This window comes from Balaenoptera musculus, chromosome 1 (assembly GCF_009873245.2).
Source record: "Balaenoptera musculus isolate JJ_BM4_2016_0621 chromosome 1, mBalMus1.pri.v3, whole genome shotgun sequence".
NCBI lineage: Eukaryota > Metazoa > Chordata > Mammalia > Artiodactyla > Balaenopteridae > Balaenoptera > Balaenoptera musculus.
Window position 1 is genome coordinate 127076639 of NC_045785.1, and position 26797 is coordinate 127103435.

Sequence of the window (26797 nt, forward strand, 5' to 3'; positions counted from 1 at the left end):
AACTCCTTCCACTAAAGGATCCGATTTCAGCCACTCTGCCAAAAGCTACAGTCTTGACAACAGTTGTACTATAGTCTAGAACCAGCTCCGAGTGAGGGGGTGGGAACATACCAAGCACGGGGTTAAACCAGTGACCTGAACATTTCTCTTCTCACATTCACAACACCAGAGACCAGCTACAGAGGATTCGAATGGAGCAAATCCCTTAATCTTTCAAATTCTTTTTCCTAATCTGCTAGAGCAGCCAAGGATGGGGTGGGGCTTTCACTTGTGAATAAAAGGTTCTGCTTCATTGTCCCCACGCAGGAGAGCACGGCCAAGCGAGTTGCAACTGTGGGAGCTGGGGTCAGTGGCCTGGCCCCCATCAAGTGCTATCTGGAGGAAGGACTAGAGCCCACCTGCTTCGAGAGGAGCGACGACCTTGGGGGGCTGTGGAGATTCACCGTAAGTGGGGCTTCGACAGCTTTGTTGTGTGCCTGTTGGAAAAGGGCTGGACTGGTGCAAAAAGAGATTGAATTTCTTCCACAAGGGCTGGCGCCCATAGGCGCCAGAAACATCTGCTGAACAGGGGGACAGAAAGGGTCATTGAAAATGATTTTAAAAAAAAAAAAAGAAGCAGGGAATAGCCTGAATTTGGGTGGGAGGTGCATCAGCCACCTTGCAAACTTCATCCGGGGCCAAGAGGAATAAAGATGCCTACGAAGGGTAGAAGAGGATGGAGTGGCTGGGACAAGCCAGGAAAGCTCAGGACACGCAGGGCAGGAGCAGAACCTGGGGGTCAGAAGCAAGAGTCTCCAGTGTTGGGGGCAAAGGTATAAACACAGCACAGGAATTTCTGCCTCTGCCTGAAAGACTGAGCTGCTTATACATGCTTCTTTTTCCAGCTCTGCTCTATCTGAAGCAAAGCGACACAAGACTCAGTGTAGGGTGAGTCCTATACTCAAGGTCTTGCTGTCCAGGCAATTCCAATCCATGTCAAGAACAATCAGAAGTGAAGGATGTGAGGAGTTTGGAGACTTTTTTGTTGCCTGAGCAAAAAGAAATAATAATATTCTCAGGACTACAGTATGGATTGGAGAGGGAAAAGGGGTGAGGTAGGAGGAAAGGCAACTATAAAGACCACCCTTGAATGGCCTGGGGTCCAGGGAAACCACAGGGGTCCTGCTGGAGGCCACTGAAACCCTGTGAGCTCCACGGCTCAGCCAGGGAGTCATTTGCATCAGATCTCCCCAAACCTCCTATTTTCCCTTCTTCTCAGGAGAGCAAGAACATATCCCGTGAGCTTTAAATGTGCTAAGGAGAAAGCAGTCAGGAAGAGTGAAAAGGAGCAAGGTGTCAGATATCCTGGCCTCAGAGTCCTAAGGGACTAAGAGAAAGCAACACTTAGCATTCCCTTATTATAGAAGGGTAGAACTTGGAACAGGAATAAAGTAATTATTTTCTAATTCAGTGAGCAAAGCTCCAGAGAGGCCAAGGTTCCTAGTTTAGTCCCAGCATAGACCAGCTTGGCTCACATAAAGAAGAACTGCATATCTTGAAATGTGTCCAACCACCAAATGTGACCATCAATGCACAGAGACCTCCCCAAGGGGCCTAGGGAAAAGAGAACATCTGTTCCCATGATTCAAAACACATACATTCCGAAAGGGGAGCAGAAACCTGACACAAATGCCATAACTCTAGCCTCTCATGCCCATTGAAAACATTGCTAATCAAACACTATACCCTTCCCCTAATGAGCCTCAGAATCCTTCTTAACACAGTATTCCAGATAAGTACTACTACTCCATTGGGGTTGAGGGTTAGCTTCCAGGATAAAACTGCCAGGGTAGAGTTATTTGGTTAAAGTAATCTAAATCAAAGCAAAAAGTAAGCCCAGAGACCTTGGCATACCAGACAAAAATGCTCCTTATATAAATCACAGATACCCAATTATTAACACACACACAAAAAAAAACTATTGATGTAAGAACCAAGAGAAATGAGTTCTAGATACAGCTGTGCCCAACTGGCTGTGTGATTGGGCAGGTCAAACACCTATGCACAAAGCACTGTGAGGGACACAAAAATGAGAAACAGTCATCCTGCCTTAGGGAGCTGTCAGTCTGATGGGAAAAGGGCAGGATCTTGTAAGTCAGAAACGGTGCTATGGGTATTTAAGTGAGGTCAGGATTACATTCACTTGAGGGAAGCCAAGAAAGGCTTCATGGTGGAGATGGTGTGTGGTGGATTTGGAAGGATTTCAACAGGCAAATGAGATTGAGTGGGAGATGCCAGGGAGGAAACCGTAAAGAAAAAGTACTGGGCATGCTTGGAAAATAAAAAGAGCTTATTGGTGTGTGTGGTACTTGTAAGAGAAATAATGAAAAGGGAGGACAGTGGCTGAATGTTTGGGCAAGGGATTCGTACTCAATTTAGAAAGCAACGGATGATGAGCAGAATTAAGATGTCTTTCTGTTGTTGTGTTTGTTTTGTTTGCATAATAGGGAGACCCATATATGTTTACAGGTAAAGAGAAAATATCTGGATGATAGGAAATGATTGAATATGTAAGCCCAAACTGAGACAAGATCCTGGCAGAAAAAGGAAGAAGTGGAATTGCAGGCCCAAGTGGAAGGAATAGCCCTGGAAAAGTGGAGAGGCACACTTTTCTCAGAGACAGGAGGGGAAGGAAAAAGAAAAATAGAGGCCCTTGTGAGGCACATGATAGGACATCAAAAGGATGAGAAAGAGGGTGACCCAGCAGTAGCCTAAGTAAAATGGTACCCAATTAACAAGTTGTTTCAGTCCCCATTACCTCATCTGTAAAGTAAGAACACAGAGTCAGTTTAAAAAATAGATAAAAGCTAAATTACTGGGTCCTGGGAGGCAGGAAAAACCATCCCCACCTTCATTCAGCAGCCCTTTCTTGACACAGCAGCCTCTTTAAGACACCTCTGTACTACCTTGAGATTCCTCTAAAGCCTGATTGAAAATCTCTAAACTAAGTGACCTTAAAGGGGACTTCCAGCTCTAACATGCTATGACTCTCCTGGGTCTTTCTAGAGACATCCCTTCCCCCTTCTACCCCAGCAGATACACACACACACACACACACACACACACACACACACACACACGCACGCACGCACACACACACCACGAAAGATTGTTAGAGATGTCTTTGCAATCAAAGCAAGTGGCCCATTTAAAACCTGCAGAATTAGAGAGTCTGCTCAGGCAAGGGCTGTGCTTACCAGAAAATGTACAAGGGGGATCCTTAGTCCCTGTTCTGGGTGAAAGGGGCCATAATGCAAAAATAGACAGGCAAACTGCAGAAACCCAATAAAACACATACGGAGAAGGTTTCCATTTACAAATAGAGAGATGCCCCCAACATTACAGAGATTATAAACTACTGCACTTAATTCGATACTCACATGGGCATAACTCTGGCCTCTTCCAGACCACAGTCTTAACTGAGGAAGCAGACAAAGGTTGCAATGGAAAAGAAAGTCCATCCTTCATTGGGGTGGGGGAGGGGTTGGCATCGTTTAAAAAGAAAAGGGATACATTGATAAAGAACCCACCTGTGACCACCAACTCAAGTGGCAGCAGGAGGTAAGTGTGGAACATCTGTTCCACAACCAACTCTCTCAGGCTCTTGAGAGGAAAGGGAGGCTTAGAACAGTAATGCTATTGGCTGATTATCTCGATTGTAGAGGAACACTTGAAGAAATAAAATGTCAGGAATTGTTCTGTCACTCATAACTAATATTACTCCTAGAGAATTTTAGTATAGGAAGGAGCCTTGAGAAATAGCCTTAATGTAGAACCACACTGACATCCTCTAGAAGTAATTATACTATGCTGATAGAAACACATTCTGCTTCACCCATCATATCTCTGTAACAATAACCCTCCCTGGAATGACGTGCTTCCTTATGAGCATCGAGGTCTTTTCTTCTGCACATGTATCCTTTCACTTATTCCACATTTATTGAGCACCTACTATGCGCCTTATGCACCACATATTTTTAGATTCAGTGAGGGCAATGATGAAGTGTAATACTTCACCCCCTTAAATCACTAAGGAATTCTTCTTCAGCTATTTCTTCTTTAGGCACGTTAAGCCTGATTCTTACAGGGGCTGAAATGATTTGTTAATTGGGTACCATTTTACTTCTTCTTAAAAGCCTTATTTCTAAAAGTTCAGTAATCTTAGTAGGTTTCCTTTTATTCATATATTAAACAAACATTTATTGAATTCATATTATCTTGGAGGGGATACACCTGACAGGCTCCTAACCTCTTGGGGGTTCCTCAAATCTCCTCTGAGGTTTCCACAGCTCTCCTGTGCTGTAGATCTGAAAACAGATCTACAGACTGTGGACAGATTGTAGACAGTCTGACTCTCCATAGGGAGAGGAAGTGACAAAGTAAAATGTGTTCCGGCTGTTCAAAGGAAGAAGAAAAGAAGGAAAATAATTGTTCTTAAGAGCAACAGCTGAACTTCCCTGGTGGCAAAGTGGTTAAGAATCTGCCTGCCAATGCAGGGGACACGGGTTCGAGCCCTGGTCTGGGAAGATCCCACATGCCAAGGAGCAACGAATCCCGGGCGCCACAACTACTGAGCCTGCGCTGTAGAGCCCGCGAGCCACAACTACTGAGCCTGTGCGCCAAAACTACTGAAGCCCGTGCACCTAGAGCCCGTGCTCCGCAACAAGAGAAGCCACTGCAATGAGAAGCCCGCGCACTGCAATGAAGAGTAGCCCCCGCTCGCCGCAAATAGAGAAAGCCCCGCGCACAGCAACAAAGACCCAACACAGCCAAAAATAAAATTAAGTAATTAATTAATTAATTTTTTAAAAAAAAAAGAATCCACCCGCCAATGCAGGGAACACGGGTTCGAGCCCTGGTCCGGGAAGATCCCACATGCCACGGAGCAACAAAGCCCCTGTGCCACAACTACTGAGCCCTGTGTGCTGCAACTACTGAAGCCCACGTGCCTACAGCCCGGGCTCCACAACAAGAGAAGCCACTGCAATGAGAAGCCCGCACACCGCGATGAAAAGTAGCCCCCACTCGCCACAACTAGAGAAAGCCCGCACACAGCAACGAAGACCCAACGCAGCCAAAAAAAAAAGAACAAGAGCTGCAAATGTCGTGCATTGAGAGAATGTCTCTATGTATCTATATAGGAGTGACTTTTATTATCATTTTATATCTATTTTTTAAATGAGGAAGGAGAAACCTCTGACCTGACAAAGGTTTCTTCCCATTGCCTATAATCCTCTCTGGAGGACACAAAGCTTGAGAAAGTAAATTTCCATGGTAATTGTAGAAGAAGAATATTACAAGTAACAGTTAATACTTTTTGACAGCTTACCAGGCACTGTTCTAAATGCATTAGAACTATCATTTCATTTTATCCTAGGGGATATGTAGTATTGTTATTCCTATTTATAGAAGAGGGAACTGAGACACAGAGAGGTTAAGAAAATTCCCAAGGTCACCCAGCTAAAAATGTAGAGCTTGAATATGAACCCAGGCTGTCTGACTCTGTGGTCTGTGCTGACAAGAACTATACTCCACGCATTTCCAGAGTCTGTGCCACAGCTCAGGAATAAGGGCAGTGAAATCCTGGACTGTCCATGGAATCCCATGAAGTATTCTAGTGAATATGATGTCTTTCCCATTGTACTGCAGGACCAAGTGGACCAGGAAGCCAGAAACCCCTCCATTCTTGCCTTTATTATTTTTCCCCTCTGCACAATCCATCTCCCTTCCCCTCTCATTCAGTTCTACCTTCAAGACAAAAATCTTTCCCCTAAGTGCCCCCATCAATTCTCAGGAAAAATGTGCTTCCACATACAGAGTGCCACACAGAGGGCAATTGGCACACACACAGAGACAATGCCAAGAGTGCCTGCAGCCGGGGGTCCCAGCAGGGCCTGAGAATCACTGGGGCAGTTTGTTCACTGAGGCAAACACTGGAGGGGAGGGCCCAGGACCTGCAAACCCCATTCAGAAGTGGCATGGACTCGTACTCTCTGTATATATCTGAAACACTCCAGACCTTATATTTTACCAGGAGAAACAATCAGTGGGAGGAAAGAGAGACAGAGCAAAGTGGTGTTGGATTCCATCCTAAAGGTCAGGTTTCCATACTAAGCTACAGTTTCTCCTCAGCTGGCATCTGTGATGCATTACTTCACATTAGGCTTCAGTGTTTCCTGGAAGGTTTTCTTCTTCCTGCCTTTACAATTATTTTCCAAAATTTTGCGCAGCAGAGTTGTTGTTGTTTTTTTTTCTATTTTCGTTTGTGAGTTCATTTGTTTTAAGGTCCCCATGGTTCCCTGACTTATCCAATTCCAATGAGTCTCTACTACTCTTTGATTTTTAAACATGCCATTATAAAATGTTTTAAATGTTTTTGAACTACTTTTATGGAAATCTTTAGAACATGATATTATGCACATCTCTACCCCCCTTTTGACAGTATGTATTCCAAATTGAGCCTTTTATTGTTGTTAACTAGAAATTGGCGCTTTTAACAAAGTATTATTTACAATGTGATGCTCTCAGGTGCCAGAGAAAAGTGAGGGAGCTTTGGTCATACACAAACTGACCCCAGAATGTTTATAACTGATGTTTTTCTCCTTTTACTATAGTTTCTTCCCCTTCTGTTTGCTCTCACTTCTCAATATTACAGCTCTTTAGAGCTATTCCCATTATCTTTTTCCTATAACCCAGAGGAAACTTGATCACTCTTAACTACACCAAACCAGCACTAAATTTAGTTCTAATACCTGGCTTCAAGTTTAAGGATGTTCTAAATCTGTGTTGCCCAATAAGGTAGCCACCAGCCACATGTAACTGTGGAATGCAGTTGATAACGACTAAGGAACTGAATTTTTTATTTAATTTAGTTTTAATTCATTTTAACTTTAAAACCAATACTCAATTCAGTTATTGGAGAATTTTTAAGTGTATTTGTTAACAATTTGGGTATGTAAATCCACTTTTTCAAGTGAAAATTTAGCATTTGGATTCAGATGTGTAAAATATATACTAGATTTAGAAGACTTAATATGAGAAAAAAGTTTTAATACTTCATTAATAATTTTTATATTGATTACATGTTGAAATTATAAAATTTTGGATATATTGAGTAAAATAAAATATACCATTAAAATTAATTTCATCTGTTCCTTTTTATCTTTTTTAATGTGGCTGTTGGAAATTTTTAAAGTGCATGCGTGGCCTGCATCACATTCCTATCGGGCAAGACAGCTCTAAAGTCTTGTTACTCAAAGCGTGGTCCGTGACCCAGCAGCATCTGCATGGGAGCTTGTGAGAAATACAGAGTCTCAGGCTCACCCAGACCCACTAAGTCAGCATCTACGTGTTAATAAGATTCCCCAAGCAATTCTTTTTTTTTTTTTTTAACATCTTTATTGGAGTATAATTGCTTTACAATGGTGTGTTAGTTTCTGCTTTATAACAAAGTGAATCAGTTATACATACACATATGTTCCCATATCTCTTCCCTCTTGCATCTCCCTCCCTCCCACCCTCCCTATCCTACCCATCTAGGTGGTCACAAAGCACCCAGCTGATCTCCCTGTGCTATGCGGTTGCTTCCCACTAGCTATCTATTTTACGTTTGGTAGTGTATATATGTCCATGCCACTCTCTCACTTTGTCACAGCTTACCCTTCCCCCTCCCCATATCCTCAAGTCCATTCTCTAGTACGTCTGTGTCTTTATTCCCGTCTTGCCACTAGGTTCTTCATGAACTTTTTTTTTTCCCTTAGATTCCATATATATGTGTTAGCATACTGTATTTGTTTTTCTCTTTCTGACTTACTTCACTCTGTATGACAGACTCTAACTCCATCCACCTCACTACAAATACCTCCATTTCGTTTCTTTTTATGGCCGAGTAATATTCCATTGTATATATGTGCCACATCTTCTTTATCCATTCATCCGATGATGGACATTTAGGTTGCTTCCTTGTCCTGGCTATTGTAAACAGAGCTGCAATGAACATTGTGGTACATGACTCTTTTGGAATTATGGTTTTCTCAGGGCATATGCCCAGTAGTGGGATTGCTGGGTCGTATGGTAGTTCTATTTTTACTTTTTTAAGGAACCTCCATACTGTTCTCCATAGTGGCTGTATCAATTTACATTCCCACCAACAGATTTGCAAATGAAGCAACTGACAAAGGATTAATCTCCAAGATTTACAAGCAGCTCATGCAGCTCAATAACAAAAAAACAAACAACCCAATCCAAAAATGGGCAGAAGACCTAAATAGACATTTCTCCAAAGAAGATATACAGATTGCCAACAGACACATGCAAGAATGCTCAACATCATTAATCATTAGAGAAATGCAAATCAAAACTACAATGAGATATCATCTCACACCGGTCAGAATGGCCATCATCAAAAAATCTACAAACAATAAATGCTGGAGAGGGTGTGGAGGAAAGGGAACACTCTTGCACTGTTGGTGGGAATGTAAATTGATACACCCCAAGCAATTCTTAACAAGATTTAGAAGCACAAATCTAGAGAGCTATGCTTCTCAAACTGTGGAGAAGAATCAGGTTTGTTTTAATTTCCAAGAAATTATAGACAATCATATTTGTAAAATATAATAAAATGAACTATTAGAAAGGTGAAAATGAAACAAAGGAAAATGTCAAAACATAAATTCAAACTCCTTTGAAAGTGTGCACAAGGCAAATACTATAGAGAATCTCTATTACACTTGTAACTTTTTGCTAAACAAAACCATATGTGTGAAATACCAGTTCTCCATATTAAACACCTGTAGGCACACTTTCACTACACATTGTACATATTAATACTTAAGGTTTATAATGTGATAATTAAGCTTGCTTCTTGTTTGTCATTTTATCTAATCTGGGCTGAATGGATGAGAGCACTTCTCCCAAGAGATAACATATATCTAAACTGTTTCTAAATTTTGCTTAACAACACACATAGTAGAGAAATGAGGCCCACAGAATATAAGAATGGAATGGAAGAAAAGATTTTAAAGAAACCTCAGCAAGCTCAGGATATTCATTTTTTAAACTGCTATCCAGAATGAAGCAAGTAGTGCTGTATTTTTAAAATTTAACTTCAGTCCTTTATCAGTAGTCAGTTCTGATCATTTATTCTGTAAAATTATAAGCAAATATCAATTATCTTTCAATGAAAGAAAATAATTATAGCTTTTATGCACTTTTGGAAAACAGTTTTCAAACTAACCTTAAAATGTTACACATTGGGGACTTCCCTGGTGGCGCAGTGGTTAAGAATCCGCCTGCTAATGCAGGGGACACGGGTTCGAGCCCTGGTCCGGGAAGATCCCACATGCTGCGGAGCAACTAAGCCCGTGCGTCACAACTGCTGACCCTGCGCTCTAGAGCCCGCGAGCCACAACTACTGAGCCCATGTGCCACAACTACTGAAGCCCAAGCGCCTAGAGCCTGTGCTCCGCAACGAGAGAAACCACCACAATAAGAAGCCCGCGCACCACAACGAAGAGTAGCCCCTGCTCACCGCAACTAGAGAAAGCCCACATGCAGCAACGAAGACCCACACAGCCAAAAATAAATAAATAAATAAATAAATTTTTTTAAATTAATTTAAAAAAAGTCGTACACTGTAATGTAGTCTTACCCGCATTACTAGTACTCAGTTCAAATCCCACACAACTCATCACGTGACTTAGACAAAACCAAGACTGATCTATGTCCCGTTCATCACGAAGGAGTCCACATGCCTGGATACTGAGCAATGTCAAATTATTGCTATAAAAGTTTCGAGATGCTTACTCTCACCTTCTGTACTTATATTGTCATAGACTGGTAATAAAAAGTTCATATCAGTCTGGCTCTGCTGACTACATCTTTGTTTCTTCATTTTTTTTAATTTTTTTTTTAATTTGGTTGTGCCGGGTCTTAGTTGAGACATGCGAACTCTTAGTTGTAGTTGTGGCATGCATGTGGGATCTAGTTCCCTGACCAGGGATCAAACAGGGCCCCCTGTATGGAAAGCTCAGAGTCTTAACCACTGCACCACCAGGGAAGTCCCTACATCTTTGAGTAGCACTGCTTTAGATCTTCCTACAGAATGAAAGATCAGGATTTAAATAGTCATCTTTCTCAGAAGCCATTTAGATTCCAGTTTTCTAGATTTATTCTGGATAAATGGGACTGTCAGATGTGGAGTCACAAATAAGCAAGATAAGGTGAACTCATCAGTTGATGAGATCGGTATCATTAATTCAAGCTACAAAGGTATGTTTATAATTTTATTTTCTGTTATCATTACATATTTCATGCAGATCTAGACTCAAACCTTTTGAGGGAACAAAGTAAGTCCTCTCCATATGTGAGGTTTATGTTCACATTTCTACTTGTTCACACAAATAAAATAATTTTTGTTTCACAGGAAAAAAGAACTATACATATACAAGATGGTAAACAATATTAAAATACTAAGGACTTTCCTACTTAAATTAGAACAATTCTTTATAATACATCTAAAAGACAGAGGCAATGTACATACCTAAATGAATAATTAAAACTGCCCACTACTCAACCTTGTAGTAGTTGTCTGAGATGTTGCTATTTGCTAGTTACCCAAGTCAAAACTGGAGTGGGAAATTGTTTAGTGTTTTGCCATGCTCACAGTTGTCCAATCTGGAAACCTTTGACCTGCTTCCTCTCCCAAACCTTAAATCCAAACAATTTCACAATCCTATGTATTCTACCTTTCTGCTACCTAACAAATCCCATGTCTCTCATTTTCAACTGTCACTGCCTTTGCTCTGGCCCTCATTGGCAATCGCATGGATTTGTGTTTCAGGTTCTTAACTAGCCTCATTTCCTTCCTTTCCAGATCCCTCTAAGTTATCTTTTGTAGAACCAGAATTATCTTTTCAAAATTTAATATGAATCACTTCCATGAATTTCTATGAAATTCAAATTCCTTAACTTCAGACACAAAATCCTTCAAAATCTGAACCCCCTTTCTCCATAATCCTTTCAACAATACCTCATGAAACCAAAGCAATCGTTCATCATCTAGATACTACTTCCTGGCTCTGGTGTATTTCCATATTCTCCTGTATTTTGCAGTGATACTGTGTGAGTCTGGACAGGTGAGTTTATCCTAGGTTTGTTAGCATGTAATAAATGAAACTGTAATTCTGATCATGATATTCATAGTGGGGTCCAATATTCATCATCTTTCAAGTAAGTGCAGGATAGCGAATTCCATTAGAAAGTAGCAGGTAGCATACGTAAATTGTATGGTTCAACGTCTAAAAATTAACATCCATTTCATGTGTGTGCATGCACATGCACACATGCATACACACTCATGTGCATGCACTGTTTGTACAGGAACATGTTGAAGAAGGCAGAGCCAGCCTCTACAAGTCCATGGTTTCCAACAGCTGCAAGGAGATGTCTTGTTACCCAGACTTTCCATTCCCAGAAGATTATCCAAACTATGTGTCAAATTCTGTATTCCTCCAATAAAGATGTTTTTAAAAAAAAAGAATTCAAAGAAACAAATTATTAAAAAAAAAAAATTCTGTATTCCTGGAATATCTCAAAATGTATGCAAACCAGTTCAACCTTCTGAAATGCATTCAATTCAGGGTAAGAAAGGCACAAAACATCAGTTAGTAGTCAGGAAGTGTTTCCTACCTATTTTCTATTATCTCTCTCTACCCTAGGTTCTGTAGATGAGATAATGAACTGGCAAGATTGCTGACACCAGGTTGGATTCCTTTTCCCCTTTTACTTACAATCACCCTAAGTAAATCTGGAGATACTTTGTCTAAGGATTTGTATGTATAAACTTTTAGTTTGCGATGCTTACAACCAAGTATCCAAATGGACCTTAAAAATGTCAAACCAGATTTTCAGTTTGGGCCAAATGCCTATACACAGGGACATTGAGAACTTCCTATCAGCTCCTGGGTACTCTCTTTTTACTATCCCTTTATATGAATGGATGTGTGCACTGGCCTATACACAACAGAATGTCACTATTTGAAGGAAATCTTTTCTAGATATCTTAGGGAATAGAAAAATCTTTGATATTTTCTTATTGGCCATACCCACCTCCCTTCCCATTTCAGAGGACAGAGACAGGAGGTAGGTAGAAGGACAAAGGCAAATAAATATATCCTCTTTCTCCTCTTTCTTTCTTCCTTTTTTCCTTCCTCTGCAAGAAACACATGAAAATCCATGTGTTTCCCTTCTATTACCCTCCCTATCAGAGATGGGGATGGTAAGGAATTCATGGAGAATTACAGAGAAAGTAACATGAATGGAAAGATTGACCAAAACAAGTACCATATAAGATTCACATTCACAACCTTAAAAGTACTCCTGATCAAAATGAAGTCACTATCTCGAAGAGATGTCTGCACCTCCATGTTCATTACAGCATTATTTACAATGGCCAAGCCATGGAAACAACTGATGGATAAATGGATAAAGAAAATGTGATAGATGATGGATAGATGGATAGATAGATAGGAAAATGGAATATTATTCAGCCATGGTAAATAAAGAAGAAAATCCTGTCACTTGCAAACACATGGATGAACCTTTAGGACATTATGCTAAGTGGAATAAATCAGACAGAGAAAGACAAATTCTGTATGATCTCACTTATATGTAGAATCAAAAAAACAAACAAACTCATAGAAACAGAGAACAGATTGATGGCTGCCAGAAGTAGATGGGGGATGCGGAAGGGAAATGGGTGAAGGTAGTCAAAAGTAATAGACTTCCAGTTATAAGATAAATGAGTTCTGGGGATGTAATATACAGTATAGTAACTACAGTTAACAGTACTGTATTGTATATTTGAAAGTTGCTAAGAGAGTAGACCTTAAAAGTTCTTATCACAAAAAAATAAATGATAACTATGTGGGGTGATGAATGTTAACTAAACTTATTGTGGTAATCATTTTACAATATACACATATGTCAAATCATTAGGTTGTACACTTTAAACTTATACGGTGTTATATGTCAATTATATCTCAATAAAACTGGAGAAAAATAAAAGTACTCCAGTTGTCCAAAGAATATTTCATCCCACTTCCTTATTTTCCAAGGGACAGAATAAAAATAAAACACTACCATAGTCAATGGATATAATCCACAAAAAATATATTTAATGCATCAGAATTTCTAAGTCTGAAGCATTTCCTTTACTACCTGTTTCCCAAGCCCGTTTTAAAATAACTTTTAAAAACTAGATGTTCACCAGAGTTTTAAGAAAGTACACACAGCAGCTGTCTGTAAGAGGTTTTGTTTTTCCTTCCTCTCTATACATTCCAAATTTTCAATGATGAACACACTATTTTCAAGATAAAAATAAATTTATTTTGAAAGTTGTTTAATTAACTGAAAGTTTATATTTTAAAAAGACAATTGCTAATACAAATGTAGAACCCAACAAGCACTTCAAATATTATAAACCAGACAGTGAACCATTAGGAGGGACTTGAGAAGTCTGTCTTCTTTGAAAACTGAAGAGGAAAGCAAGGCAGCAAAATCTCTTGGTCAGTGGCTCATTTATGCTTTTAAACTTGACTTGTAAATTTCTTTTATATATTTTCTGAATCAGAATCTAGTACCCATGGATATACATGTACTCCATGAGAACAAAAATAGACCACAGTTGACCCTGGAGCAACACAGGGGTTTAGAGGCACCAACTCTGTACAGTGGAAAATTCCCATTTCCTCCATTTCCCAGGTGCCTCTGTATCCACAGTTCCACATCCCTAGATTCAACCAACTACAAATCCTGTTGTATTGTAATATTTACTATTTTTAAAAATCCACGTATAAGTGGACCTCCGCAGTTCAAACCCATATTGTTCAAGAATCAACTGTATTTGAATTTAGACAACTCCCAACAAATTCAGCCATAAAGTTAGCACTTTTCAGTAGTTCTCTAGATCTGGGAAAACTTCAACATCATAGTCTATAAGACCTTTAATAAACTAAGATACTTGGGACCAAATTTATATTTTCAATTATATATTCAATATTATCCATGTTTCTATTAAAGGAGCTGTTGTAAAGGAACTGTTGTGTACGAGAACTATACATAACAGAAAAATAATTTTAAAAACATAGAAAGACCTAAGTCATAATCTTGGTTCTATCACTCACTGTGAGAATTTGAGGAAATCACTTAAAAATTCTGGACCACACCCCCTCTCTTAAATACCCCTCTACAACTCGAAGCTTAGAATACTTCCATCAGGAAATTACGATCAATCTGATAGTCCAATTTGATTTCTAGGGTTATGCTTATTAATTATGTTTCGTCTGTGCTCTAGAACATTTGAAATGTCAATTGGCACGTCAGCCAGCAGGCCCCTACTGGAACCTTGAAAACTATTAACCATGTCTATGATTCTTTTTTCAGACTAAAGTTTGCAGTGTAACAAAACGCCCAGATTTTTCTGTTACCAGCCAATGGGAGGTAGTCACTCTGAATGAAGGGAAGCAAAAGTCAGCCATCTTTGATGCTGTCATGGTCTGCACTAGTTTTCTTACTAACCCATATTTGCCACCAGACTCCTTTCCAGGTATAGGCTTTTTTGCAACTGACCTTAGTTTGTCTCATGGGAGCCATCCTTACACTGGATTGGTCTGGAAATAAATTCCTATTGATTCCTCCATTAAACAGTTAAAGTTGTGAGGTAAGAGGGTTTTTTCCCTAACCACCACTATCTGGCCAGTTTTTGGCTTTCATCTGTTTCAAACAACTTACGAGTACCAAAGAGCAGAATGAATAACTACTAAGCAGTTTTATGCTTCACTGAAGTTCAATGTCCCTCCCTAAGTGACTGGCAGCACTCAGAAAGTCTTCTAAGACTTGGGAGGCTTAGGCAAGTTGTGAGCCTCAGCAGTGGTGCATTGACAAAGATGAGTGTAGAGGTCACAGAGGTCAATCGGTGAATAAAGGAAAAAGTAACGTGATTTTTGTTTGTTTCTATGAGTCATAGCAGTTACCTAGATCAGAGGTTTATGGCACTGGATTAATAGTCAGTAGGGGCATGAGCCTTAGGAGGCAAGTTAAGACATCTTTGTGTCTCAGTTTCTTTATCTGGCTTTTGTAACCATGATTCATGGTAATCTATGTCAAATTTCAATTGGATTACAACTCAGAGGGAATAGAAAATTCAATGGTTTGGTTTATTTCATCTGCAGTAAAGGATTCAAAAAGTTAAAACTTTAGGAAATTTTTCTCTGAATCATCTACATATGACTTGTAGTGATCCCAAGGCTTGGTTCACAATTAACCCATGTACCTCTGATGATCCTTTGTCTGCCCCCAGAGGTTACTCAAGTCAGGTCAAGTTAAGATAAAGCATATCCTGAAAACTGCCATAGACTATAATCATTGAATTGGAATGCAGTTCAGTCTTCTTCCTGGTGCAGGAAACTCTTCACCATCCCTGAGAAAGACTCAACAGCCTCTGCTTGAACACATTCAACAATGAACTCTTACCACCCTACCCTTTTCTTGCCTACAGAGAAAAATACCTGAGCAGGCAAGGTACTCCAGACTCCCAGGAAGGAGTACCTGGTACAGGATCACTCCAAGAATCCGGAAAATTTCATGACATAGAGAGTACACTGCATTTATTCGGCACCTACAGTATACTGCGCAAGATGCTAAGACTACAGAGGTGGATAAGACAACACATAGCCTGCATGAAAAGAGTTTTATAGGAGTCCAGTGGAGGAATCACATCTACGTATGACCTGGAGTGATAGCAATACTCATTTTACAACAAACTCATGTACCTCCAATGATCCTGGATCTGCCCCCCAGATGTTACTGAAGTCAGGTCAAATTAGGATAAAACATACCTTGAAAGCAATGGAGTCAATGTACTCAGTTTAAATAGGATGAGCTTGGGACCCTGGAGGTATACATTGTAAGTTATACAATTAACAAGCTATATAATCTTGGGCTTTCCACTTAACCTTTCTAAGCCTCTGTTTTCTTTCCTAGAAACTGAGGGGTTTGGACCACCTTACCCAATAGCATACATCACAAATCAAGCAAAAAGAACTCTACAGTACTTGCCGTCCTTCTCAATATCCTTCTTACCAGCCACTACCAATTGGTCACTTGAAATCCGTGGCTAAATTATTGTTAAGGAGTCTTTGAGCGCTAAAATTTCATGACTTCAGACTTGAAATGGAGTCCTCCAGATCTCACCATCTCCCTCTCTGCCCCACAGCAGACTTGCGTGGTCTGTACATACTCCCTAGGGTCATTGTTAACCATTACAAAAATTAAATTCATTGAAGTTATTCAGAAATGCATGTCATGAGTTCTGGAGGCAATTCCATAAAAGGTGTTCCAAAATGTCTTAGTAAAAATAATAGGTATTACAGCTGGAATAAATATATAATTTCCCAAGGTAACTAATTTTATTAATTCAGATACCATATACATTCAGCTGTGTTTACTAACACAACCACTTCACCTCATAAAAGTTCTTGCTCTGTTCTCCTGTAATATAAGTGGGGAAAGTATTAGCCTGGTAGAAGACTCAGCTACAGAGTCTCATTTTTGTCCATTTGTGGTCCAAAACAGCCTGATCCAGTGAGAATCTAAGATAATCTAACATTCAGGGATAATTCTATTGTTCTCATTAAACTTGTCCGGCTCTCCCTTCCTGGCAGTTCTTGGATCCAGACTGGGTCCCTGTGCTGAGTTAATATTTAAACTTGGTTGCGTCATTGTTAAATTCTAAATGATCTAGATTGTGGTTGGGCCCTAACTGAGATTCATGTTAGATTTCTAATGATTTAAGATGAAGTAAAGAGCTACTGGGCCTTGGTAAGGCTACGTGCCACAGCATCCATACTCATCCCCTGAGAATCTAGATGTCTTATCACATTTTCTTAAAAAAAAAAAAAGATTCTTTGTACAGGACATATTACTTTTGATTGTGTTGCACAACCTTGAGTATTTTCCAAAACTCTCCAAACACACTTGATGTTTCAATGAGATTTGGCATCAACTGTTTGAGATATCTAGCTGGAACAGTGGCTCTAATCCCAGTGTAACTAACATAATCCCTTTTTCTCTGAGCCAAATCTGGCTGACTCAGCAAACCCAGTTTGAGTTACTGTCAGTCACCAAGATGAACCCACAAGGATCTTTTCGAATAGGAACCATATTTTTATTTATTTCCCATGTCATCTAGCACAGTGACAGGAACATAACAGGTATCCAAAAAGCTTGCTGAATAGCGTGGAAGCACTGACTCATAGTTCCCTTTAATTTCTCTGCTCTTGCTCCTTACTTGTGAAAAGTTCTATATAGATCAAATATTAGTAAATAGAATATTTCTGTCCCATTGATTTCTGTCAAACTTTGAAAGGTAATGACTTCTTACACTTTAGTTTAATAAGTTTTTATGCCATGATTTCTTTTTTTTTTTTTTTTTTTTTTTTGATTAGAGAAAGGTTTATTGCAGGGCAAAGCAAGCACAATGGGTGGTTTATGTTCCAAAACCTTGAACTCCACAATGGTTTGGGGGGAAAATTTTTTATAGTGCCATGATATTTTAACTTAGTAATCATCTAGTAAGTAAAACTAGAGGCCTATCTAGTGAGATGGAGTAAGTATTTCCATTAAATAAATAATCACCCATTAATTTCTGTACCTTGTAAAATTATGTATTCATGTTTCAGATTTTCTTAAAATTGAGTATGCTATGAAAACAACCTAAATCATCTGTCAAAAGGATGTTATTAACTGAATAACATGTATGTTTCATTCACTAGTCTTATAAATTTTCTACTTGACTTTTTTTTTTCTATAGGTATAAATACTTTTAAAGGCCAGTACTTTCATAGCTGAGAGTATAAACATCCAGATATAGTTAGAGACAAGAGAGTTCTTGTGATTGGAATGGGGAATTCTGGCACAGACATTGCTGTGGAGGCCAGCCACGCGGCAAAGAAGGTATCATTCTTGATGTTACCTAATGAGGAGCTTTATCTTACGACACATGCCTCAGGCAAACAGTATTTGACACCATGATAACTGATGAAAGGAAAAAAAAATTCCTAAAACACACACACATACACTAAACAGATTTTTTTAGGTATTTTTTTCTTGAATGTTCATAAATGTTATTGTGAATTCCAGGTGTCATTTTTCTTCCAAATCCAGCTTCTCTGACTTCCTATTTTTGTCATTTTTTCAGTCAAAAAGAGCTATAGAGGACATCTGTTTCTTACTCAGTCCCACAGGTCAGAAAATTCTGGCAATTTTTCTTGCTAAGATCTCCCATGTGCTCCTTCCTTTCCTTATTGATTGCCACCACCCTCATCAGGTCCATACCACCTCCCACTGAGTCTATTGCGTTGTCCTCCTAATAATAATTATGGAAATAGTCAATATTTATTGGGCTTGCTTACTCTGTGCCAAAAATGGCACTAAATGCTTCACTGCATTACCTCAACCAATTATCAAAACAAGCCACAAAGTAGGTACTAGTATCTTTGACTACAGATGAAGAAACTGAGACTTAGAGAAGTTAAATAACCCGCCTAAAGGCGTACCACCAGCAGGTGGTAGAGCCAGTCCTCAAATCCTAGTCTCTTCCATTCAAAACCCCAGCTCCTAATTCTACCCTGAGCTGCACTCCTACCCCAGTCCAACCCCCCCCCACACAACAATCCATCCAGACCCCCAACCACCAACAAACAAATCCTCTGAAAAGATTGCTGTCATTATGACACTCATGTTAAAAAAACTAACTCCCCCTTACCTAAAAAAATAAAAATTACAATTTGCAGATGTATCAGCCCTGCATTATAGGGGTCTCCACAATCTGGTCCAAATCTGCTGTTTTAACTTTTTCCCACACTATTTTCCCACATGATCATCAACTGCACGCTGACAGGTCTACTCTGTGCCCTTTCCAGTTCCCAAGTCTCTCTTTTCCTCTTTGTTCACACCATACCCCTCCCTTCTGCAGTGCCCTTTTCTCTTTTATTACAATTTAATTTACATTCCCAGATACCTCAACCCAAGACAAAATGATCTCTCGCTAGTATGAATTTATGTAATAATTGTAATTTACACTCCTCGGTCAGCACTTTTAATTCTTAGTATTGCTAATTACTTCTTTTTTAATTAATTTATTTATTTATTTATAGCTGTGTTGGGTCTTCGTTTCTGTGCGAGGGCTTTCTCTAGTTGCGGTGAGCGGGGGCCACTCTTCATTGCGGTGCGCGGGCCTCTCACTATCGCGGCCTCTCTTGTTGCGGAGCACAAGCTCCAGACGCGCAGGCTCAGTAGTTGTGGCTCACGGGCCCAGCTGCTCCGCGGCATGTGGGATCTTCCCAGACCAGGGCTCGAACCCGTGTTCCCTGCATTGGCAGGCAGATTCTCAACCACTGCGCCACCAGGGAAGCCCTGCTAATTACCTTTTATGGTATGTATTTTCTTTCCAACTATGCTATAAACTCATTGAGAGCCATTCAGCCAACAAATCAATATTTGTTGTTGAATTCCACTATACCGAATGTTATGCCAGGCATGGGGGATACACTGGAAAACAGAACAATCAAACAAGATTCCCTCTATCATAGAGCATATACTCATGGGGAAAACAGATGTCAAATAAATAAATATAAATAATTAGATCAATAATTGCAAGAGTGGAAATAGCTCTGAAGAAAAAGAATTGGGAGTGTGTTCCCTTCTGGAATTTTCAAAAAGGAACTCGATTGATTGATTGACTAATTGATTGATTTGGAGAGACTTAGCAATTTGGTGGAGTTATCCTAAAGGAAGGCAAAGGAGGTTCTGAAGCAAAAATTAACACAGGCCTATCCATGATGACCACCATATGTGGTCATGCTTTGGCACACATCATTTCTATATCGACAAAGAAATTCCCCTTGCTTCAGGATATAATTCATATCTACCAAAATGCCATATCCGATTCTGAATCATGACAAAGAGAGGCAGGTGCATACTAGAGAATGGACTTGAGGATATGGGGAGGGGGAGGGGTGAGATGTGACAGGGTGAGAGAGTGTCATGGACATATATACACTACCAAATGTAAAATAGATAGCTAGTGGGAAGCAGCCGCATAGCACAGGGAGATCAGATCGGTGCTTTGTGACCACCTAGAGGGGTGGGATAGGGAGGGTGGGAGGGAGGGAGATGCAAGAGGGAAGAGATATGGGAACATATGTATATGTATAACTGATTCACTTTGTTATAAAGCAGAAACTAACACACCATTGTAAAGCAGTTATACTTCAATAAAGATGTTTAAAAAAAAAAAAAAGAGGCAGGTGCAAATATGTCTAATGTCAGAATCACTGATGTGCTCATAGTTCTTGCCACCATACTGCTCCATCATGTTATAAGGTCAAACAGATGTATAATAAAAACACTAACACTGCAGCTGTGGTCACCCCACAGCTGTGGATACCCCAGTTTGTTGGGAGAAAAACCACGTATTAAATCAGTTGTTTTGTATCTGCAAAGCAACAGATTTTTGACTAATTTTTTTTAATTTTTAATGTTATACAGACAACTCCTTATTGTATAGGTACCAGAACAACTATTAGCTTAGTGAACTCGGTCAGCAGGTAAACTCAAGTAGCCAGATAATCTGTCAAAAGAACAAAAACAAACAAAAAAACCCCACCAAAACTAGTTGTATTACTGAATTTTACTGTCAGTTCTAACAGTGGTTTGTGTCAAAACCCTTTGCGGACAACTTTCAATTGCATCCATGCCCTGTTCTCGTTTACAATTATTAGCATACAAAGTTGTTATCACCTGTTCACTGTCTTCTCACATGAGATTCTAAGCCCCCTACAGCCAGCCTCAATACATAATTCACCATGGTGTCTAGCACTGAGCCTGGCAGATAAAAAGTGCTCAATAATATGTTCTAAGGCATTTTAATACTCTAGATATTCAAACCATTATCTCAAAAGAATAACTTTAAAGTGGGAGTTAGAGGAGTCAAAACTGTCTTGTCAGGGATGTATTTTGAGGGTGGCCGACTTTTTGGTGCCTTTCAATTCACAAAACTTCTCGAATCTCTGGCAGAGCCAGCCCTGTTCACTGTGTCAAACTGAGTGACCTCTTTGATTGCTTCCAGGTGTTCCTCAGCACCACCGGAGGGGCGTGGGTCATCAGCCACGTCTTTGACTCAGGCTACCCATGGGACATGGTGTTCGTGACGTGATTTCAGAACATGTTCAGAAATTCTCTCCCAACTCCAGTTGTGAATTGGTTGATAGCGAGAAGGATGAACAGCTGGTTCAATCATGAAAATTATGGCTTAATACCAAAAGACAGGTAAATATGGAGTGTCTGCTGAGAGCTATTAGGGAGAAGGGGCCTCGATCTTTCCAGTGGCATATCCAAACCAGGCAATAATGTGACAACATGACTGAATGTGAAGGAAACTTTCATACAAATTACTTAATTTAATTAAATTTAATTACTTAATTTGCTTACTTAAATTACTTAATTTAAACAGTTAATAGCTAACTGTTTTTGAGTGCTTGGTAAGTGAAATTATGTAATACGTAATTGAGAACAGTCCTTTAAAGTAAGTAGTATAATCTCCCTTTCATGGTGGGTATGCTAAGGCTTAGGGAAGTTCAGTCACTTGCCGGAGCTCATTTAGTATTAAGTGGGCTCTGTGACCTTGGCAAGTTACATAAACCTCAGCTGCAGCAATCAAAAGGGAATAATTCGTCTATGACTCTTCTGACAAAAGCAACACACTTGCCTGTTTCACTGTGTTGGAAAAATTGAATCCTTCCCCATGTCTCTCTAAGGGCAGTGCCTTCTCCTTGTCAAGATGACCTTGATTTCAGTTTTGTTCTTTCAGTTACAACCCATGACTTATCCCATTAACAAGAACCAACAGTTTTACTTTCTCATTCATTGAGTCTGTACAATGACATTCCATTACCAGGGTGGCACCACAGCCTGGAGATCCTGTCTGATCTTCCTCCAGATTCCACTCTGCACCAGCAGGGATCAGGTGGTACCCAAGCCACAAGTGATGGCAGGCAGCCCCCTTCCTACTACATGTACTTCATCCTCTGGTCTCTCTTCATCCTTCTCTCGTATACCTGCTCTCTCCCTGCATTTTTCCTTCCTTTTTTATTCCTACCTGTTCTTTCTACTTCTTAACTCCAGGCCTTAGGGTTTATAACTCTTTTCACCAGAGCTTTTTCTACCATAAGTTTTAGAATGGCAGCCTGAATGGCAGCTATAAAGAATTTTATTTAATCCACATAACCCTAGAATATATAAAAGGAGCCTGAGGAATTGTAATCTCTTCTCTCTCAGATTTACCTAACCCTTTATCATTTCCAAAGTTCTCAAATATATACTATTTCATATGTTCTTCATCCTACCCAATGAACTAAGGATGGCAAATGTTAGTGTCCCTATTTTACAGATGAATAAAAGAAAGCCTACAGGGACCCAATGACTTTCCCAAGCTCTAAGTATAAACATTTGGACACAAAGCCACCCTTACTACCTCCTGCTCCAATGCTCCTTCCGTTTTATCATATTGTCTCTTTCTGTGCATTCACCATAAGCCAAAAATGGCTCGGCTTACTTAAAATCATCTTGCTAAGTGTTTGTTTTGTGATTCCAAAAGCATAGGCAGAAAAAGATAATTCTGCCCTTATTCCTCTTAAACACATGCAAGTTTTCCTTGTACAGTTGCTTCCTAGGAGGAGAGAGTTTCCGGCAGTTCTCAGCAGATATAGAAGTCCCCAGTCTCCCTTGTGGTCCTTCAGCATTCAGCTATCTCTAAAGTGACAGTGATAGCTGAATGCTGAAATTCAACAAGAGAAGCAGGAGTTAGAGAAAGCTCTGGCCGCTTTCTCCTCAGGCTTCTAAACTCTGGTAAATGGTAAACATATCCCATCATCCTTCTTGGTCATTCATGAATCCACTCCCACAGAGGTAACTTCTCCCAAGACTGGCACCTCCTGCCTAATGGAGGGGAGAGTCCCAGAATGAAAAGAAGGGAAGGAGGAGGTAGGACTGGCTGCACTGGTCCCTGGCAGGTCTCTTCCTCATCCGTGTTTATGTCTAGGACACAGCTAAGAGAGCCTGTGCTAAGTAATGAGCTCCCAGGCCGTATCATCACTGGGAAAGTGCTCATCAAGCCAAGTGTAAAGGAGATGAAGGAAAACTCTGTTGTATTTAACAACGACCCAAGGGAAGAGCCCATTGATATCATTGTCTTTGCCACTGGATACACCTTTGCTTTCCTCTTCCTTGATGAGACTGTGGTGAAAGTTGAAGATGGCCAAGCATCACTGAAAAAGTACATCTTCCCTGCACATCTGCAAAAGCCAACCCTGGCTGTTATTGGCCTCATCAAACCCTTGGACTCCATGATAGCCACAGGGGAAACGCAAGCTCGATGGGCTGTTCGGGTCCTGAAAGGCAAGCGCATGAGCAATAGCGGGACGTATATGTTCAGTTTGCCATATTATTTTGGATACTGGAAATTTCGAGGCCTTCCCCAGGTTCTATCTAAAACCACAGAATTTTTAAAAGCAAAGTCATCTATTGTTCACCAAATTACACTATCACAGTGAATTTGTGTCGTGACCAGCACAAAAGATAAATCGTGGATCAAAAAATATCAATCTGTTATTTTGCCTGAATCAACTGGTTCAATTAAAATTAAAAAGTTCAGTCAATTGAATGACAAAATTCAGTCAAGCCAGTTGTGAGGGTCTGTCACGTCAAATAAGTAGTGAGATGTTCTGATACTTATCTCTTCAGCTGATGGCTTTATCACCCAGCCATCCACTTAGGCTGCTAGTATTTCTGCCAGAAGAACAGATGACTAGCTGGGTACTAAAAATAAAATATGAGCGGTGGTAACGTATCTTTACCTGCTAAGTAACCACTGAAACCTAAAGTTAAATTGCATTTTTTATTTGTTTTGCTTTACAGGTGTTAATAAATTACCACCATCAAGCATCATGATAGAGGAAGTTAATGCAAGAAAAAAAAACAAGCCCAGTGGGTAAGTTAAGTACTATGCATTCTTTTTGAATCATAACTAAAACTGGTAAAGCAATAGCAAAGAAAGGTGAGAGTTACATTGGAGAAAAAAGAAGCACCTGAGATTTAGAGAAGAAAAAAAAAAAAAAAAACTAGGCCTGTTTAAGGAGAGAGAAGAGAAAGGGAAATTGAGGTTTTAATGTCCCACACTATCACTTTAGACCATGGTCATCTAGCACCACATGGAGTTTAGATTCTAAACCAAAATATAATTAATCTCATCTACCAGATACTATTCTATATCTCTATCCATAATCAGCAGGCAAGCTGTTGTGTTTATCTGCTCTGACACCAGAAAGTTCTGCTCATTCATTCATTTCAAAAAATCTGTGTTCAGCTCTATTGGTTTTTTTTTTTAATTTATTTTTATTTATTTATTTATGGCTGTGTTGGGTCTTCGTTTCTGTGCGAGGGCTTTCTCTAGTTGCGGCAAGCGGGGGCCACTCTTCATCGCGGTGCGCGGGCCTCTCACTATCGCGGCCTCTCTTGTTGCGGAGCACAGGCTCCAGACGCGCAGGCTCAGTAGTTGTGGCTCACGGGCCCAGTTGCTCCGCGGCATGTGGGATCTTCCCAGACCAGGGCTCGAACCCGTGTCCCCTGCATTGGCAGGCAGATTCTCAACCACTGCGCCACCAGGGAAGCCCAGCTCTATTGTTTTTATTCAGATGACTACTCTAGTGCAGGAGTCAAAATAGGGCCTATTGGCCAAATCTACTGACTATCTATTTTTCTCGTTTACAATTTTAAATCATTGGAAAGAAGATTTTTTGATATGTGGAAATTATATGAAATTCAAATCACGGTGACATAAGTAAAGTATTATTAGAACACAGCCACACTCATTAATTTACAAATTGTCTGAGGCTGCTTTCGCATTACAACAGCAGAGTTGAATAGTTTAGGTAGAGACCCTAATATGGCCCTCAAAGCCTTAAGTATTTACCATCTAGAACCTTTTGCAGAATAAGCTGGTTGACACCTTCTCTAGAGGAGAGGTCTCCACTTGTGCTCTGCTCTTTGGCTACCACCAATGGCCAGGGATAATGGAAGGGAGATGGCCAGTGAAGAGGGAGTCTTGCCCCTTCCTGACTCCTAATCTTAAAACATCTCTGGTTTTATCTGTTTTACTGTTTATCTGTTTCAGACTTTGATATAAATTTTCACTTAAAAAAAAAGGGTCTCTGTGGCAGAATAAAAGAGTTTGAAAATCACTGCATTTAAGAAACATCACTTTTCTCATTCATATATATTTCCAAACTTCAGTGTTGTTCTACCCTTGTCCAAGTGCTAAATACCAAAATAATAAAAGCATTTTAGGGGTCTCTTCTTCATCCTCAACCTGGGGTATGACCTGATCTCCATTATGGAATTCTAGTATAACATAAATCATTAATTAGAACTATGTGATGTAAAAGCTTCTGTCACATAGGTCAGTCAATGATATTAGGGATTAATACTAGCATTACAGGGAATTCCACCCTATGATTTTTGTGGTTTTTCACATTATACAAATCAAGCAATAATTGAGTTCTAGAAAGATTTAGGAATAGTAAAATCATATAAAATCTTTTTTTCTAGAAATTGCTGATCATTTGACAACAGAACTAAAGTAATACGAGATCCATTATCAGCATTTGGAGCACCATATGTACAGAGTATATTTTCAAGGAATCCACCTTGTATTTAAATAATACTGTAAGACCATTAGACAGCTATGGGCATGGAGGGAAGAATACAGAAGACAGTCCAAATTTTGTACCATCATTGTTTACTTCTGGCACTTTTACTTGTTCTAAGGTTATCATTATTTAATCTTTTTGTCTTCCCCTTTATCCCAATCTTCCTTTTATAAAGGTTTGGCTTGTGTTACTGCAAAGCTTTACAATCCGATTATATCCCATACATAGATGAACTCCTGACCTATATCGATACAAAGCTCAACCTGTTCTCTCTGCTCCTGACGGATCCACACCTGGCTTTGACCATCTTCGTCGGCCCATGCACACCATACCAGTTCCGTTTGACTCTCCCAGGGAAATGGGAAGGAGCCAGAAATGCTATCATGACCCAGTGGGACCAAACATTCAAGGTCACAAAAACTAGAGTTGTACAAGAATCCCCTTCTCCCTTTGCAAGCTTACTTAAACTCTTCAGCTTTCTAGCTTTGCTTGTGGCCATTTTCCTGATTTTCCTATAAATAAAAGATTACCTAAATGGATTGTCAAATGCACAGCGTAGATGGACAATGCTTTGGTTCCCCCATTGCAACAGCATTGCCTTCACGGATATAAACCATATCTGAGTAGTGAAGGCCACCCCCTGCCCTTTCCTGGCTGGCTGGAGGGCCGCCGCTGGTATTCCTGAGGGTCTCCCAACTCCACCTGCTTCTAATGCTAGAGGAAGATAACCAAGGTTTCTGTGCGTTTGAAGGTGGCTGGAAGGTTCAAGTTTCATTTTAGAAGAGAGAGTTGTCCCAGACAGCACTCTGAGCATTTAGACCTCTTTTCTATTTTCATAGATCTCAAATGAAACTCCCTATTTCACAAAAGATTTGGTTGTACTAAAATGGTGCTCTTATCAGCTGATTAAAAATAAAAAGAAAGAAACAGCCTAG

The 26797-nt window shown here is 39.9% G+C and overlaps 1 protein-coding gene across 1 annotated transcript; it reads left to right on the plus strand.

Moving 5' to 3' along the window:
• Positions 1–231: 231 nt before the first annotated feature.
• On the plus strand, positions 232–26797 carry FMO1 (flavin containing dimethylaniline monoxygenase 1; the record flags this gene model as incomplete). Its single annotated transcript, XM_036873736.1, is given in 9 exon segments — positions 232–444; positions 11419–11536; positions 11609–11679; positions 14482–14644; positions 17909–18051; positions 21227–21426; positions 23198–23553; positions 24073–24145; positions 26038–26797. Coding segments are annotated over 9 exon segments (1680 nt in total), but the record flags the coding sequence as incomplete, so codon positions are not given.